Consider the following 18,346-nt stretch of genomic DNA (forward strand, 5'->3'; position numbering starts at 1 on the left):
GAAACCAACATTCTTGGTGAGCTCTCACCAAAGCTCTGTGTAATTGCAGCAAGATAATCCTGCCCTTGTTTTTAAACCCTTTCGCTGGGAAGGACAACATACTATTTGCTTTCTTCACCGCCTGCTGCACTCACACGCTTAACTTTCTGCAACTGGTATACAAAGACACCTAGGTCTCGTAGCATCTCCCACTTTCCCAATCTATCAGCATTCAAGTAATAACCTGCCTTCTTGTTTTGCTATCAAAGTGGATAACCTCAGATTTATTCATATTATTCTACATCTGCCATTCATTTGCCACTCACTAAACATGTTTCAATATGATGTGGACATCCCTGCATCCTCCTCAAAGCTCATCCTTCCATTCAGCTTCGTGTCATCTGCTAATAGTCCTCTTTCAGACTAAACTTAGATCACTGTCTCTCGCTTTGATTGCTGAGACCAAACACTCATTCAAACCATGGAGACAGTTGGAAGAGGAGCCATAATACAGCAAGAAAAGATCGAAGCATGAAAAAAACATAGGAGATGCTTGGACTTGTCTGCCTTGAGGGGGAACTGGACATGAGCAAATGAAATAATAAAGATAAATCTAGAACGCTGAGTGTAGTAATGAGAACAGATGACTCAGATTTAGAGTGAGGCGAGATGAACAGAATGACATTTCTCACCTGCCTCCAACACATGTTTTACATGGTATACCTGAATTTACTTTTGTGAATGACAAATTCCACTCCAAGAGGTGCTTTTGCAATTCAGATTTAAGAGTAACACCAAAACCCACATTACAAAAATATTCATGTTTCTATTGCTTTAATACTTTTGCTTGAAAATCAAGTGTGACTGATATCAGACAGAGTTGAGTGAAGGAATTAATGATGTTATTGGGAAACATTTTAATCAATATAGTCAGAAAACTAAGAATTGTTCAACAACAGGCTTGCTTCAATCCACCTCCCTTATCGTCAGATTTAGTGCCCTTCTATGGGCACTTCAACTGTTATTGGGGTGGACTTGCAAAACAGAGATCTTTAATTTAACATTGGCAAGTTTGCACTTAATAGATCTAATCATTTAGGGGCCATGCACCAAAAAATCCTAACTGATTCATTTATATCCTTAAGGGAAGTGAGTATGCCACACCTAAATGGTTTGGCTTGCACATGACTACAGTACTCCACTATGTAGTCAAGTCTAAAGGTCTTTTGAAATGGCTTAACAATCCATTCAGTTGTGAAACAATTTAAATCCTATCCAGCAACAATAAACCTCACAGTACTCTGAACTTGCTCCTCACTAGTATTTGGACATTTGGTGTATTGAGCTGACACACATCCCATAAAGTTGTCAAGTAACAACCAGATAGTCATTCTCAAAGAATAGCAACTAACTTTAACACCCCAGATTCCTCCAAGCACCCCTGGTTACATCAACAATTTGAATGTAAATAGCATAACATCCTAAGACACATTTTCTGTTCCATGGTATCAGCAAAATAGATCATCTAGAGATGAGCGATACACAGCCCTTCAGTAAAAATGCCCTTCAGACTGGACACCTTAAGACTGATTGATGATCCTGTGAGGAGTTATTATGGATTTGTATTAAATAAAACCAAAGAAACTTCCTGATGTGCACCTTTTAACCCCCTACCCACCAACTGACAAATTCAATTCTACCCTGTGCACCAAATGAAGGAGAGAAATAAGAAATTGAGTTATCATCACTATCAATCTAAAGGTTTGGTTTCAAACTGGAACTCCATCAGACAGTCAGGATATAATTTATATGATATCTCACCAAACTACTATCTCTGCCAATTATGAAAGCAATCATACTTAGTCTTCATGAAAATAACGTTGAGTATTAATGGGGAAAAGACACATTTTGTTAAGGCTTTTCACCTTGTAATTATCAGACTTGCAAGCAATATCAAACAAAGATCAATTTGATCCTCCTTCCACCCCAAAAACCTATCCCCATTGCAGGGAGTAGGGGACAGGTGGCGTAAGTGGCGAGGTTGAAGGGGTGATGCTAATGACATGAGCCAGGGAGAGAGACCCATCCTTCCCCTTCTAACGTCTCCCCAACAGTCTCTTCACAATTCATGCTGGGAGACAAACAAAACCCAGGCTAAAAGATCACCTCTGATTCTGTGGGTATGTACCTCCAGAAACAAACACAAGTTTAGTTAAACCTAACTGCCTGGCTCAGTCTCAGTCTCAGCCCCCAACCCCTACCCAGAGATCATGATTTCCATAAGACCATAAGACATAGGAGTGGAAGTAAGGCCATTCAGCCCATCGAGTCCACTCCGCCATTCAATCATGGCTGATGGGCATTTCAACACCACTTACCCGCACTCTCCCTGTAGCCCTTAATTCCTTGTGAGATTAAGAATTTATCCATCTCTGCCTTGAAGACACTTAACGTCCCAGCCTCCACTGTGCTCCGTGGCAATGAATTCCACAGGCCTACCACTCTCTGGCTAAAGAAATGTTCTCCTCATTTCCGTTCTAAATTGACCCCCTCTACTTCTAAGGCTGTGCTCACCAGTCCTACTATCCCCGCCTGACGGAAACAATTTCCCAGCGTCCACCCTTTCTAAGCCATGCATCATCTTGTAAGTTTCTAATAGATCTCCCCTCAACCTTCTAAACTCTAATGAATACAATCCCAGGAAACTCAGCCAATCATCATATGATAGGCCTAACATCCAGGGATCATCCGTGTGAATCTCCACTGGACACGCTCCAGTGACAGTATGTCCTTCCTGAAGTGTGGGGCCCAGAACTGGATACAGTATTCTAAATGGGGCCTAACCAGAGCTTTATAAAGTCTCAGTAGCACATCGCTGCATTTACATTCTAACCCTCTTGAGATAAATGACAATATGACATTTCTTTCTTAACAACGGACTCAACCTGCAAGTCAACGTTTAGAGAATCCTGGACTAGCACTCCCAGATCATTTTGCACTTTGGCTTTATGAATTTTCTCACCGTTTCGAAAACAGTCCATGCCTGTACCCCTTTTTTCCAACAGTGCAAGACCTCTCATTTGCTCACACTGAATTTTGGGCTTAGCTCGCTCTCCACATTGCTGCTTCTTAACCAAATAGGCAAAGAACAGGAATTCTGTCCACAAAAATGACCCTGAGCTTCCTGTTGCCTGCCACTTCAACATACCACAGTGTTCCCTAGCCAATATCAGGTTTGTTGCAGTGCTCTAGAGAAATTCAGTGCAAGCTTGAACAGCACCACATTTTCCACTTGGGAACTCTGCAGCCTTCAACATTCAATAACGAGTTCAATAATTTTAGGATTTGAGCACCCTCTCCCATGTCCTTATCCCAACCTCCACACTCCAGGCCTTGCCATCACATGGGTTGCGACCACAACCATCCTATTGTCAGCCACTAATGGTCCCAATTAGCAGCTAATGATTCCCCAGGCTGACCTTTATCCATTCCTTTGTCTGAGAGAAAGTGAGGACTGCAGATGCTGGAGATCAGAGTCGGAAAGTGTGGTGCTGGAAAAGCACAGCAGGTTCAGCAACATCCGACGAGGAGAATTGACATTTTGGGCATAAGCCCTTCATCAGGGGTGTGGAGTGGTGGGTTTTTTTCTGGTGGGAGTGGGGCTGAGAAATAAGTAAATAGGATGGGATTGGGGTTGAGGGGAAGGTGATAGATAGATCCAGGTGGGGGATGATGGTGACAAGTCAGGCATGGGTGGAGCGGATAGGTGGGTAGGAAGATGGAGAGGTAGGACAGTGCCAAGTTGGAGGCTGGATCTGGGGTGAGAGGAGATGAGGTCTTCCCAAGCCTTCCCAGCTACGTTCCTCCCACCCTTACCCTCCCGTTTATCTCTGAGACCCCTTCTTCACACACCCTCACATCCCCAATGAAGGGCTTATGGCCAAAACATCGACTCCTGCTCCTTGGATGCTGTCTGGCTTGCTTTGCTTTTCTAGCATCACACTTTTCAACCCATTCTATTGTCTGTCCAATTGCTGTTATCTTGCTGTGGGATATCATTTACCACCACCACTAATCACCCCCCTCCCCCCACCCCCTACCCAATCCTTCATCATATATATCAACCATTTCCTAGCGACAATCAGTTCTAAAGGAGAGTCACTGGATGTGACACATTAACTCTGCTTTCTCTCCACAGATGATGCCAAATCTGCTGAGTTTTCCCCAGTATTTGGTTTTTCGTAAAGAGGTTATTAGTTATCCCTGTTATTTGACACATGTAAAATGATGTTTATTACTTATGAATACACATTATGATTTATTGTTTCTGAATTGCTTTTTAAATTCATGTTTACTTTTGTGCCAACCTTTACCTTTTTGATATTTGCTCATCGGTAACACCCCTAACCCCAGTGACAAAGATTAAAACGTGACTGCCCTGCCTTGCATTAGACTGGACAAAACCCTCAGTATATATTTTGACTGAATATGGTGGTACAAGCTCAGCAGGCATACTTAAAACAGCACCTTGAAGTCTCCACAGCCCAGGGTGACAAAATCAGCAAGACCATAATACCAAAAACCCTAAGTTATCTCCAACTTGCATCCCTTTCTGGTTTGGATACTTACCATCAAGTCTGAACTAACACAGGGATTTCCTTTCCAACACAAGCTTGGGAGCAGCAGGACTGTAGTCATTCTAAAAGGTCAACTGATTCCTTTGTCTGAGAGAAAGTGAGGACTGCAGATGCTGGAGATCAGAGTCGGAAAATGTGGTGCTGGAAAAGCACAGCAGGTTCAGCAACATCCGACGAGCAGGAGAGTTGACATTTTGGGCATAAGCCCTTCATCAGGGATGTGGGGTGGTGGGTTTTTTTCTGGTGGGAGTGGGGCTGAGAAATAAGTAAATAGGATGGGGAGATGAAGGGCTTATGCTCGAAACGTCGAATTCCCTATTCCTGAGATGCTGCCTGGCCTGCTGTGCTTTGACCAGCAACACATTTTCAGCTGTGATCTCCAGCATCTGCAGACCTCATTTTTTAACAAAAAATAGTCAACAGGAAACTTCCAAATCAAATGAGATATCAGCAACCATTTGGAAAAGCAATGATTTGGAGACATTGGTGTTGGACTGGGGTGCACAAAGTTTACAGTCACACAAATGAAAATGTGTTGCTGGAAAAGCGCAGCAGGTCAGGCAGCATCCAAGGAGCAGTAGAGTCGACGTTTTGAGCATGGGCCCTTCTTCAGCCCTGCTCCATGGATCCTGCCTGACCTGCTGCGCTTTTCCAGCAATACATTTTCAGGCTCTGATCTCCAGCATCTATAGTCCTCACTTTCTCCTAAAAGTCACACAACACCAGGTTATAGTCCAACAGGTTTATTTGGAAGCACTAGCTTTCAGTGCGCTGCTCCTTCATCAGGTGGCTTATTCGCCTGATGAAGAAGCAACGCTCCAAAAGCTAGTGCTTCCAAACAAATCTGTTGGACGATAACCTGGTGCTGTCTGATTTTTAACTAGGAAAAGCAAGTAATATGAAACACAGAAAAAACGCAAACTAACCTCAAAACACTTCAGACCCAATTTTTAAAAAGCAGTGATGACAACAAGATGCACTATTTACACAAAAAGTCTCAACAAAAACAAAATCCTCAATGGGAATAGACAACACAATGAAAACTCTTGATACTGAACCATATCCAAGTGAAACGTTTTGAAAAAATGCTTAACATCTTTTTTTGTGGCCATTTCAACAGCTGCCATTTTAAGGCATATATATCTGCAAGGAGATAAAATTACACGTGACCAGGAGTTGTGTATGAATTATATTAAATACATATCAGGTCTGTGACATTTTAAAAGATCAAAACAATTGACCACTCTGATTGTTCACTATATGTGAGGAGACCCCACATCTATTAAAGCATATTGTTCTGCTCCAACAGCACTCACTTGTACACCTGCCAATAAGAAAGATTTGTTCCAACAATTAATTAGCCAAATTTCTATTTCAAAACCTCACATAGGCATTACACCTCCAGGAACCTAAACAAGTTCACCAAAAACATTACAAATCTCAAGATCAGTGTTCACTAGTAGTTGTTACTCTCTAACAATCTGCCAGCAGCTAATCTGAAACAATAGAAGATGGGAGACCAGATTATTACTTTACTCCCAATGAATGAATGCAGACATTCTCAATTTATGCTTTACCTTTCATGGTCAAGCAACATCCCAGTAATACTTAAAATGCATTTCTCAATGTTACATCAAAGATAATGACAAACTACAGGACTACAACCTTTCCCAATTGAACCATGGTTTATTCTCAGAACAGCAATTGGCTACAAACATAAACACAACGTAATACATTTCCAATTCACTAGATTTTCAAAGGTTTTCAAGCACACATCACAGTGCAAATAAACTCACCATCAAAGTCTTGATCCTGATCTGGGGCTGCTGCAGTTTCAGGTAATTTCCTCCGTCCCATCTTTTACTCACAGTTGATAATGCAGAACTGCAAGTGAAACCAAATTTAAATGCAAAGTTTGAGACATCACATATATAGTTAACTCTCTCAACACAATCACTTTCTGTTCTTGATTCACAGAAGGAACATCTGCCCAGTAGCGCGTTGTCTTCAATCCTAGAATAGCACTTGTTTAAATTGTTCATTTGAGACTGGGAGGTATAGTCTTCAACACTGTCAAATCAATCAAGAACTTTATCTGCTAGAATGGTTTGGATATTACTATGAGCTCGTTACACCACCTCCCAACTAAAGAACAGGAGCAAGATTACAAAAAAGACAAAAGTACCAATGTAATAGCTGACACAAATGAGTTCAATCATGGGGTAGTGTAATATTACACTTATCATACAGTATCTAAACAAGCAATTTAGAAGGTAAAGCAAGTACCTCTTATGAATGAGAATTTTTTGTCAAAAGTTAATTGTTTTTAGTTGACATTCTATTGTGTCAATTTCTCAGAACTGCCAATTAGACACTACTGCTTTGTAAAACAGCATTTACCTGCTGAAGTCCTTATTAATTTAAAAATAAACATAAAAGGAGCAGAATTCCATTCAAGCAATCCTGGGAAGCTATCAACAGTCAAATCATTTGCTATAAATCATCACTCTACACACTGGATATGAAATTTTACCTTCTCAGTCCAACCTTACAATTTTTATAATCATGTGTATTGGTCTTAAAATGTGCCAAAAGTAACCAACAAACGTCCCACCAGTTCAAAGATGTTGCCAGAGTTGGAGAGTTTGAGCTATAAGAAGAGGCTGAATAGGCTGGGGCTGTTACCCTGGAACATTAGAGGCCAAGGGTGACCTTACAGAGTTTTTAAAAATCATGAGAGGCATAGATAGGGTAAACAGGCAAAGTCTTTTCCCTGGGGTGGGTGAGTTCAGAACTAGAGGGCATAGGTTTTGGGTGAGAGGGGAAAGATATAAAAGAGACTGAAGGGGCAACATTTTCACAGAGTGGTCATGTGCGCATGGAATGAGCTGCCAGAGGAAGTGGTGGAGGCTGGTACATTTACAACATTTAGAAGGCATCTGGATGAGTACATGAATAGGAAGGGTTTAGGGGGATATGGGCCAAGTGCTGCAAATGAGACTAGATTAATTTAGGATATCTGGTCGGCATGGATGAACATAGAACATTAGTCCCGTACAAGCCCTTCGGCCCTCTATGTTGTGCCAACCTGTGAAACCAATCTGAAGCCCATCTAACCTACACTATTCCATTCTCGTCCATATGCCTAGCCAATGACCACTTAAATGCCCTTAAATTTGGTGAGTTTACTACTGTTGTAGGCAGTGCGTTCCACGCCCCAACTACTCTGAGTAAAGAAACTACCTATGATATCTGTCCTATATTTATCACCCCCCCCAATTTAAAGCTACGTCCCCTTGTGCAAGCCATCGCCATCCAAGGAAAAAGGCTCACACTGTCCAACGTATCTAACCCTCTGAGTATCTTATATGCCTCAATTAAGTCACCTCTTAACCTTCTTCTCTCTAATGGAACAGCCTCAAGTCCTTCAGCCTTTCCTCGCAAGACCTTCCTTCCGTACCAAGCAACATAAATCTCCTCTGAACCTTTTCAAAAGTTTCCAAATCCTTCCTATAAAGCGGTGGCCAGAACTGTACACAATACTTCAAGTGTGGCTTCACAGGGTTTTGTACAGCTGCAGCATAATCTCAGTTCCAAAACTCAATCCGTCTACCAATAAAAGCTAATATACTATATGCCTTCTTAACAACCCTATCAACCTGGGTGGTAACTTTCAAGGATCTATGTACCTGGACACCAAGATCTCTCTCCTCATCTACACTACCAAGAATCTTATCATTAGCCCAGTACTCTGCAGTCCTGTTACTCTTTCCAAAGTGAATCACCTCAACTTTCCGTACTAAACTCCATTTGCCACTAATCAGCCCACCTATGCAGCTTATCCGTGTCCTTCTGAAACCTACAATATCTTTTGTCACTATCCACAATTCCACCGACCTTAGTGTCATTTGCAAATTTACTAACCCATCCTTCTATGCCCTCATCCAGGTCATTGATAAAAATGACAAACAGCAGTGGCCCCAAATCAGATCCTTGCAGTACACCACTAGAAACTGAACTCCAGGATGAATATTTCATATTAAGTACCACCCTCTGTCTTCTTTCAGCTCGCCAATTTCTGATCCAAACCACTGAATCACCCTCAATCCCATGCTTTGTACAATAGCCTACCTTGGGGAACCTTATTAAACACTTAACTGAAATCCATTTATACCACATCAACCACTTTACCCTCATCCATCTGTTTGGTCACCATTTCAAAGAATTAAATTAGGTTTGTGTGGCACGACCTACCCTTCACAAAACTGTGTTGACTATCCCTAATCATGGTATTCCATTCTAGATGATTATAAATCTTATAACTCTTTCCAACACTTTACTCACAACTGAAGTAAAGCTCACTGGCCTATAATTACCAGGGTTGCCGCTACTCCCATTTTTGAACAAGGGGACAACATTTGCTATTCTTCAGTCTTCTGGCACTATTTCTGTTGACAATGATGACATAAAGATCAAAGCCAAAGGCAAAGCAATCTCCTCCCTGGATTCCCAGATGATCCTAGGATAAATCCCATCCGGCCCAGGGGACTTACCTATTTTTATACTTTCCAGAATTGCTAACACTTCCTCCTTGTGAACCTCAGTCCCAGATAGTCTAGTAGAGTGTATCTCGGTATTCTCCTTGACAACATTGTCTTTTTCTAATGTGAACACTGATGAAAAGTGTTCACGCTTCCACTATCTTCTCTGACTCAGCGTACAACTTCCCACTATTATCACTGATTGGCCTTCATCTCATTCTAGTCATTCTTTTATTCTTGATATACCTGATATAGACCATGGATGAGTTGGACCGAAGGTTCTATTTCCATGCTGTACATCTTTATGATTCTATAACTATTTAACAGCAGACCCAAGGGTCAAGGGAAAAGACCAATCTATTGTAATATTACAACTTGAACTGTGCCATGGCACGAGTTCATTATGGTAAGTGACAAAACACGAGTTCATTATGACAAGTGACAAAACTAAATTTGATAATTCAGATAATTTCCGTAACAGACAAAAGAATACAATATACCAAATTATTATTTGGAATAGTACATCAAGAGCCTGCAGAAAGGAAGCCTGCCACGGTAGTGACCTATGTTAGAATATCTGGTTGGCATGGACAAGTTGAACCAAAGAGTCTGTTTTTGTGCTGCACATCTCTATGACTCTAGATCATGCCTGCACACTTAATAGAGATGCTAAACAATGACTGGCAATGGCTACTTGATGTCTGCCACGAAGAGGAGGCCATCTCAGTGCATAGGGTTAGTAGCTTGTGAGTCATTGCTCCTCTAAATCAGTCATCCACCCACCCACACTACTTTCCCCCCCCCCCCAGGTTCTACATTATCATAGTTCATCTTTATTGCTCATTTCTGCAGGTGAGACTTGAACCTGACCTTCTGATTCAGAGGTAGGGACAATACTACTACACAAGTGCCCTTAAGGATGACATGGTTGCCATCCTCTATGTAATTTACATACAAATTAAGGACACTTGACAATGTGCTACAACTGACAAAATCAAGGCTGATATGATTGTGGCTTCACCTCTCCTGACTACCGTCTATAACCTTAGACAAGGGTATCTAACATAGCCTTAAAAATATTCAAAAAGCTTGCTACATTGCTCTTAGGATTTCATTACCTAATGATTCCCAGAGTAAAGAACAATTGCATTGCCAACTTAAATAGAAGACTTCTTACTGTTAAAACTGTGTCACCTGGTTCTAGCCTCTCCAACAATGGGAAACATAACATCATTTCATCACCTATTCTGTCAACTCCCCAGTCCACCCCAATTCCAGGATCTTTCACATTTCAATACAATCACCTCTCACTTTTCTAAACTCCCAATGGATACCGATCCACAAGGTAACCCCTTCATCCTAGGAACTAAACCAAGTGAAACTTCTCTGCATAGCTTGAAATACAATTATATCTTTTCTTAAATAGAGAACACAATTGCACACAGTATCCCAAATGGAGTCTCACCGACTCAACACAGACATCTATTATAAACCGACCGACTCCCACAGCTACCCGGACTACACCTCCTCCCACCCTGCCCCCTGTAAAAACGCCATCCCATATTCCCAATTCCTTCGTCTCCGCCGCATCTGCTCCCAGGAGGACCAATTCCAACACCGCACAGCCCAGATGGCCTCCTTCTTCAAGGACCGCAGATTCCCCCCAGACGTGATCGACGATGCCCTCCACCGCATCTCCTCCACTTCCCGCTCCTCCGCCCTTGAGCCCCGCTCCTCCAACCGCCACCAAGACAGAACCCCCCTGGTTCTCACCTACCACCCCACCAACCTCCGCATACAACGTATCATCCGCCGCCATTTCCGCCACCTCCAAACGGACCCCACCGCCAAGGATATATTTCCCTCCCCTCCCCTATCAGCGTTCCGCAAGGACCACTCCCTTCGTGACTCCCTCGTCAGATCCACACCCCCCACCAACCCAACCTCCACCCCCGGCACCTTCCCCTGCAACCGCAGGAAATGTAAAACTTGCGCCCACACCTCCACACTCACTTCCCTCCAAGGCCCCAAGGGATCCTTCCATATCCGCCACAAGTTCACCTGTACCTCCACACACATCATCTATTGCATCCGCTGCACCCGATGTGGCCTCCTCTATATTGGTGAGACAGGCCGCTTACTTGCGGAACGCTTCAGAGAACACCTCCGGGCCGCCCGAACCAACCAACCCAATCACCCCGTGGCTCAATACTTTAACTCCCCCTCCCACTCCACCGAGGACATGCAGGTCCTTGGACTCCTCCACCGGCAGAACACAACTACACGACGGCTGGAGGAGGAGCGCCTCATCTTCCGCCTGGGAACCCTCCAACCACAAGGTATGAATTCAGATTTCTCCAGTTTCCTCATTTCCCCTCCCCCCACCTTGTCTCAGTCGGTTCCCTCAACTCAGCACCGCCCTCCTAACCTGCAATCCTCCTCCTGACCTCTCCGCCCCCACCCCACTCCGGCCTATCACCCTCACCTTGACCTCCTTCCACCTATCCCACCTCCATCGCCCCTCCCCCTAGTCCCTCCTCCCTACCTTTTATCTTAGCCTGCTTGGCTCTCTCTCTCTTATTCCTGATGAAGGGCTTATGCTCGAAACGTTGAATTCTCTATTCCTGAGATGCTGCCTGGCCTGCTGTGCTTTGACCAGCAACACATTTGCAGCTGTGATCTCCAGCATCTGCAGACCTCATTTTTTACTCTCACAAACATGGTCCACAACTGTGGCAAAATCCCTTTACTTTTATGTACCATTTATATTGCAACTAACAAGATCACTGCATCGGCCTTCCTACTCACTTGCTGTACCTACATATTAACTTTGTGATTCATGCACATCTAGTATCAATATGTACTGATTCGGTTCATCTGATAACAATACACAGCCGTAACAGTCATTATTTCACTAAAAGGTGAAAATAAAGTCACCACAGTCCCTGAAGACCACAGGACTGCTATCTCAAAAGAAAGAGACAACTGGCACAGTTTAGCCTCCGGTGTAGGGAGAGCTTGAGAAGAAGAGTTGCCTCATGGTAACCTCAGCAGCTGCAGGAATTGAACCCATGCTGTTGGTGTCACTCTGCACCACAAATCAGCCGGACAAGCCAGCCGCGTGTCAGATCAGTCTGTAATTAAGTAATTCCAAATAATTCATTTACTTAGTTCAGAAAAAAAATGTAGCCAAGACAGACGAAAGGATCTAACAGTTGTGCTTTTAAAGTAAAAAGGTTGAAATCAATTTGTGCTTCTTGCATGGAAGACCCATATTACCTTGAAATTAACCTTCATGGAACCAGTATCGTCTACAGATAAACAGGAAGTGGTAGTACACTCAACTATAAATAGTTGATGCTAAAACATCACAAATTAGTGTTTAATTCAGTAACACCTAACAAAATGAAAGATGAAGTTTACAATAACTTAATAACCTTTTGACTATGTCTTTCTATTCTCAATGCTATTCAAAATAATAAACTGGTAAACTGATTTTTAACCAGCACTTATCAATACTCTGATTCTGGTAAAAGTGAAAGCTGAGAAAGAACAGTGAATTATAAAATTTCACCCAAAGCAATTAATGCAAAACTATATCGTAAACAATTGTTCCAAAACAGTAAACACTTGAGATGAGGAGTAATTTGATCCATTTGAACCATTTCAACGTGTAACATAGTCTAACAAATAGAATTTCAAAGAAAGACCAGCCACTCCAAAATCTTGTGCCAAAAGACAAAGCAATTTAGTTCATTCCTCCGCCCTTTCTCCAAATTATTGCAATTTATTTCAAAATAGTTTGCCTTTATGAGAATTGCATCAATTACATAAATATATTTTCAACACATATAGATTACTGCCATGCATGTATATAGACATATGTGAAAGAAATTGTGCAGAAATATGGTTTGACCAGTTAATATTGTGTTTCATTGCAAATTGTATTTTCCCCAGGAAAAAAAAAGTGAAATTTATTCCCAATTTCCATCTGGCAACCCAATTGCATCCACATCCCTCAAAGTGAAGACTTCCCCCCAATGCAAGACAAAGATTATTCCCCAAAACATGCCCTCCCGCATGATGATTATTCCTAATCTATATACCTCAGGATGAAGATTATTCCCAACCTCTTTCTTCACACTCTTCCCCGCCCCCAGACAAAGATTATTCGCAATCTCTTTCTTCCCCCCTTCACTTTAGGATGAAGATTATTCCCAATCTCTCCCCATCACCCACACTTCTTTAGGATGAAGATTATTCCCAATCTCTTCTCCCACCCACACTTCTTTAGGATGAAGATTATTCCCAATCTCTTCTCCCCCCCCCACCCCTCTAGGATGAAGATTATTCCCAATCTCTTCTCCCCCCCCACACCCCTTTAGGATGAAGATTATTCCCAATCTCTTCCCCCCCCCTCACCCCTTTAGGATGAAGATTATTCCCAATCTCTTTCCCCCCCGCCCCCTCTAGGATGAAGATTATTCCCAATCTCTTCCCCCCCCTCCTCACCCCTTTAGGATGAAGATTATTCCCAATCTCTTCCCCCCCCCCCCTCACCCCTTTAGGATGAAGATTATTCCCAATCTCTTCCCCCCCCCCTCACCCCTTTAGGATGAAGATTATTCCCAATCTCTTCCCCCCCCCTCACCCCTTTAGGATGAAGATTATTCCCAATCTCTTCCCCCCCCCTCACCCCTTTAGGATGAAGATTATTCCCAATCTCTTCCCCCCCCCCCCCTCACCCCTTTAGGATGAAGATTATTCCCAATCTCTTCCCCCCCCCTCACCCCTTTAGGATGAAGATTATTCCCAATCTCTTCTCCCCCCCCCCCCTTTAGAGATGAAGGTTGTTCCCACCCCCTCCCCGGGGTTTAGTTTATATTATTCCCTCACTCTGGTGTTTATTCGCCCCCCCCCCCGTCCCGGTTAGTTGTTTGTTTACCATCGGACACCCCTTCCCCATCCCCCCGGGAGCCCGCTCCCGCCCAGGCCCGAGACCCGAGGCCCCGCTCTCGCTTTATGCCGCCGCTCGGACAAAGCGGCCTCTCCACACCCCCCCACCCCCCACTCAGGGCCGCCCGGTCCCCGGCTCCGAGTGTGACAGGAAAAGCCAGGCCTCAGGCCTCCCTGCAGCCCCGCGGGGGTGAGCTCTCTCCCGGGCTGCGCTCACCGACAGAGGGCCGGAGGAGGCCGCGCACATGCAGTGTGTAACCTCCCGGGCGGGGCCGGGGCCGGGGCCTGGGCCGGGGCCTATCCCTCTCCCCCTTACCCGAGTCCGAGGCCCCGCGCTCGCTGTCTCTCGGTCCCCGGGCTCCGATAGGTCAGTCCCTCTCCGCCCTCATGTGATCATCGTCGACGCCGTGACCCCGCAGCCGACTCGAAGGGGCCAATTCCGGCCCCGCGTTCCCCCTCCTCCCCCCCCTTCACCGACACCAACAAACGCCCGCTGCACTCACTGCGGAAATACGAGGCCCGAAGCCTCACAGCCACATGTCGCCCTCTCGGAGGAAGGTTGGGGGGTGGGGGGGGGTTCCAGGCGGGGGAGGGGGAAGGCTGAGGAGCTCTTCCCTCTGCCGGCCGCTGGTGGCGCTGCCTCGCCTGAAGTTCCCACCGCCGGCCGCTGGTGGCGCTGCCTCGCTGCAATTCCCACCGTCGGCCGCTGGTGGCGCTGCCTCGCCTCATGTTCGCACCGCCGGACGCTAGTGGCGCTGCCTCGCTGCAATTCCCACCGCCGGCCGCTGGTGGCGCTGCCTCGCCTGAAGTTCGCACCGCCGGCCGCTGGTGGCGCTGCCTCGCCTCATGTTCGCACCGCCGGCCGCTGGTGGCGCGGCCTCACCTGAAGTTCCCACCGCCGGCCGCTGGTGGCGCTGCCTCGCTGCAATTCCCACCGCCGATCGCTGGTGGCGCTGCTTTGCTGCAATTCCCACCGCCGGCCGCTGACGGCGCTGCCTCGCTGCGCCAGCGCGGTCTCGCAGCAATTCCCTGTGCGGGTAGCTGGCGGCGCCGCCTCGCCTGTAGTTCCCGCCGCCGGCCGCTGACGGCGCCTGTCTCGTTGTAATTCCCGCTGACGGCGCTGTCTCGTCGCAGTTCCCACCGCCAGCTGCAGAGGGCGCAGTCTCGTTGCAGTTCCCCGCGCCGGCCGCTGACGGCGCTGTCTCCCTGCAGTTCCTACTGCTGGCTGCTGAGGGCGCAGTCTCACTGCAGTTCCTACTGCCGGCTGCTGAGGGCGCTGTCTCCCTGCAGTTCCTACTGCCGGCTGCTGAGGGCGCAGTCTCACTGCAGTTCCTACTGCCGGCTGCTGAGGGCGCAGTCTCACTGCAGTTCCTACTGCCGGCTGCTGAGGGCGCTGTCTCACTGCAGTTCCTACTGCCGGCTGCTGAGGGCGCTGTCTCACTGCAGTTCCTACTGCCGGCTGCTGAGGGCGCTGTCTCACTGCAGAGGTCCATGGAGATACTTTGCAGGAATAAAGGTCAATTCTGGATGAACCACAAGCAATGGGTGTGCTGATACTTTATTTATTTTACAAATGTTGTATTTGTCAGATGCAGCCTGCAGGAGTGGCCTTTAACACAACATTGGGTGACAGGAGTAGACAATCAGGAAAAGCACAGCAAAGCAAGGCAACGTCAAGATGTCCTGATGAAGGGTCTCGACCCAATATGTTGACATCTCCACCTCCTGATGCTGCCTGGCTTGCTGTGCTCTTCCAGCCCCTTGTTTGTCTCCTCTGGATTCCAGCATCTGCACATTCTTTTTTTTTGTCTCTAACAAGGATGACAGGAAGGTGGAAGATGACTGCAACTGCTCGTGTATATCACGGAGCTGGGTCAACCTTTTGCATCCTACCCGAGGTATAATGTCAGGAGCAGGGCCTCAAGCCAATGTGAAGCACTGCCCTTCCCAGGAGGATGCCAGGCCAGTGAGACCCTGTGAAAGGCAATGTCCTTGGGTGGGAGCCTGGAGCTCAGAAGTTAGTGGGGACGGGGGTGATACAGGTGCTGAAGTGAAAAGGGGTTGAAAAAATAGGAGAATGGAGTCACAAGGATAGAGAGGCAGCGGCAAAGGGTGCAAATAGAAGGCTCCATTCTGTGATTTACAGAATGGAGAAAGGATGGTTAACTCTGAGGGAACGTAATTAGATTAAACTGCCTGCGTGTGGAAATAGGCCCTTTGGCCCAAACAACCCTCCAAAGAGTAACCTACCTAGACCCATTTCCCTCTGACTAACGCACCTAACACTACAGGCAATTTAGCATGGCCAATTCACCTAACCTGCACATCTTTGGACTGTGGGAGGAAACCCATGCAGACACAGGGAGAATGTGCAAATTCCACACAGACAGTCACCCAAGGCTGGAATCGAACCCAGGACCCAGGTGCTGTGAGGCTGTAGTGCTAACCACTGAGGCACTGTGCTAACCCCAAATAATCAGGTACATTTCACCAGAGGAGCATAAGGAGTAGCGTGCTCTCAAAACCAGAGGAGCAGGTTTGGAATGGTTGATAGCAGCTTATGAAATGAAGTATATACCTCTGCACCCCAGCCCTCAGGCCTGCCCTGTGGTGAAATTCAGGTTCCCAGACAAGTAATTGTTATAAAATAAAACCAGGAAATGCCAACACTGAAAATCTGAAGAGTCACCAGACTCGATATGTTACCTCTGCTCTCACTTCACAGACCTGTGCTGCCAGACCTGCTGAGTTTCGCCAGCAATTTCTGAAGTTGTCACAATTCCACTCTCATTAAGGAAAGAGATGACTGGTGGTGGTTTAACCTGAGGATCACTACGGTCCAAGCGAGGGGCAGGATTCAGAAGGAGAATCCTTTATAGTAGGAGGAGAAAGTGAGGACTGCAGATGCTGGAGATCAGAGCTGAAAATGTGTTGCTGGAAAAGCGCAGCAGGTCAGGCAGCATCCGAGGAACAGGAGAATCGACATTTTGGGCATAAGGCCTTCTTCAGGAATGAGGAAAGTGTGTCCAGCAGGCTAAGATAAAAAGTAGGGAGTAGGGACTTGGGGGAGGGGCGATGGAGATGCGATAGGTGGAAGGAGGTCAAGGTGAGGGTGATCGGCCGGAGTGGGGTGGGGGTGGAGAGGTCAGGAAGAAGATTGCAGGTTAGGAAGGTGGTGCTGAGTTCCAGGGATTTGACTGAGACAAGGTGGGGGGAAGGGAAATGAGGAAACTGGAGAAATCCAAGTTCATCCGAGGCGGGAACCCTCCAACCACAAGGGATGAACTCAGATTTCTCCAGTTTCCTCATTTCCCCTCCCCCCACCTTGTCTCAGTCAAATCCCTGGAACTCAGCACCACCTTCCTAACCTGCAATCTTCTTCCTGACCTCTCCACCCCCACCCCACTCCGACCTATCACCCTCACCTTGACCTCCTTACACCTATCGCATTTCCAACGCCCGTCCCCCAAGTCCCTCCTCCCTACCTTTTATATTAGCCTGCTGGACATACTTTCTTCATTCCTGAAGAAGGGCTTATGCCCGAAACGTCGAATCGCCTGTTCCTTGGATGCTGCCTGACCTGCTGCGCTTTTCCAGCAACACATTTTCAATCCTTTGTAGTAACCTCAGTCAGGGCAGGAATGTATTCACATTTTTGCCAACACTCTCCATTACAAACCACCACTGAGCTGACCAAGTCTATGGCATTGGGTAGCTCTTCACTGGCTCTCAATGCCCTCATTGGCCATTCACCCAGATGCTCCAAATTGGCTAATCCAGACCTCCAGGGACAGACTCAGTTTGACCACACTTTCATGTTTGTAGTTGATGTGAGTTTTCTGTTTGGAAGAAAACCCCTGATTAAAAATGAATTGCCTTTCACCAAACTGCACTGAAAAATTTGTCAACATAAATTTGAGCATGAAGTATTTGCAAAAAAAAATCACAGAGGATTGTGGTGGCAGTAACATTTTCACCGATAATTTTTTTAGCGACTAAAGGGAAAGAGAGAGACTGGAAAAGGAAGTGAGAGAAAGGCAGAGCAGGAAACAGACAGACAGACTGAGAAGAGAATGAGAGAGACTAAGTGGGAAAGGGAGATGCAATATGAAGGATCACACTGACTGATGGATAGACGGAAAGGAAGATAGGAAATATATCGCCTTTCCTTCATTGTGGCTGGATCAAAATCCTGGAATTCCCTCCCTAAGGACATTGTGGGTCAACCCACAG

The 18,346-nt window shown here is 45.9% G+C and overlaps 1 protein-coding gene across 4 annotated transcripts in view; it reads right to left on the reverse strand.

Annotated features, from left to right (window-relative positions):
• The window catches only part of scaf11 (SR-related CTD-associated factor 11), a 72,574-nt gene extending 57,885 nt beyond the window's left edge, over nt 1-14,689 (reverse strand). For 2 of the 4 annotated variants that reach the window (XM_060839633.1, XM_060839630.1), the window contains exons 1-2: nt 14,430-14,548; nt 6,413-6,500 (exon numbers count right to left, since the gene is read on the reverse strand). In XM_060839633.1, coding sequence (XP_060695616.1) covers nt 6,413-6,473 — 61 coding nt within the window. In that variant the 5' untranslated portion in view covers nt 6,474-6,500; nt 14,430-14,548. Of the gene's footprint in view, nt 1-6,412; nt 6,501-14,330; nt 14,387-14,429; nt 14,549-14,616 lie in introns of those variants that run through there. The other 2 variants (XM_060839631.1, XM_060839632.1) reach the window with 2 other exon arrangements.
• Nucleotides 14,690-18,346: the final 3,657 nt, after the last annotated feature.

This window comes from Hemiscyllium ocellatum, chromosome 19 (genome assembly GCF_020745735.1).
Source record: "Hemiscyllium ocellatum isolate sHemOce1 chromosome 19, sHemOce1.pat.X.cur, whole genome shotgun sequence".
Lineage (NCBI taxonomy): Eukaryota > Metazoa > Chordata > Chondrichthyes > Orectolobiformes > Hemiscylliidae > Hemiscyllium > Hemiscyllium ocellatum.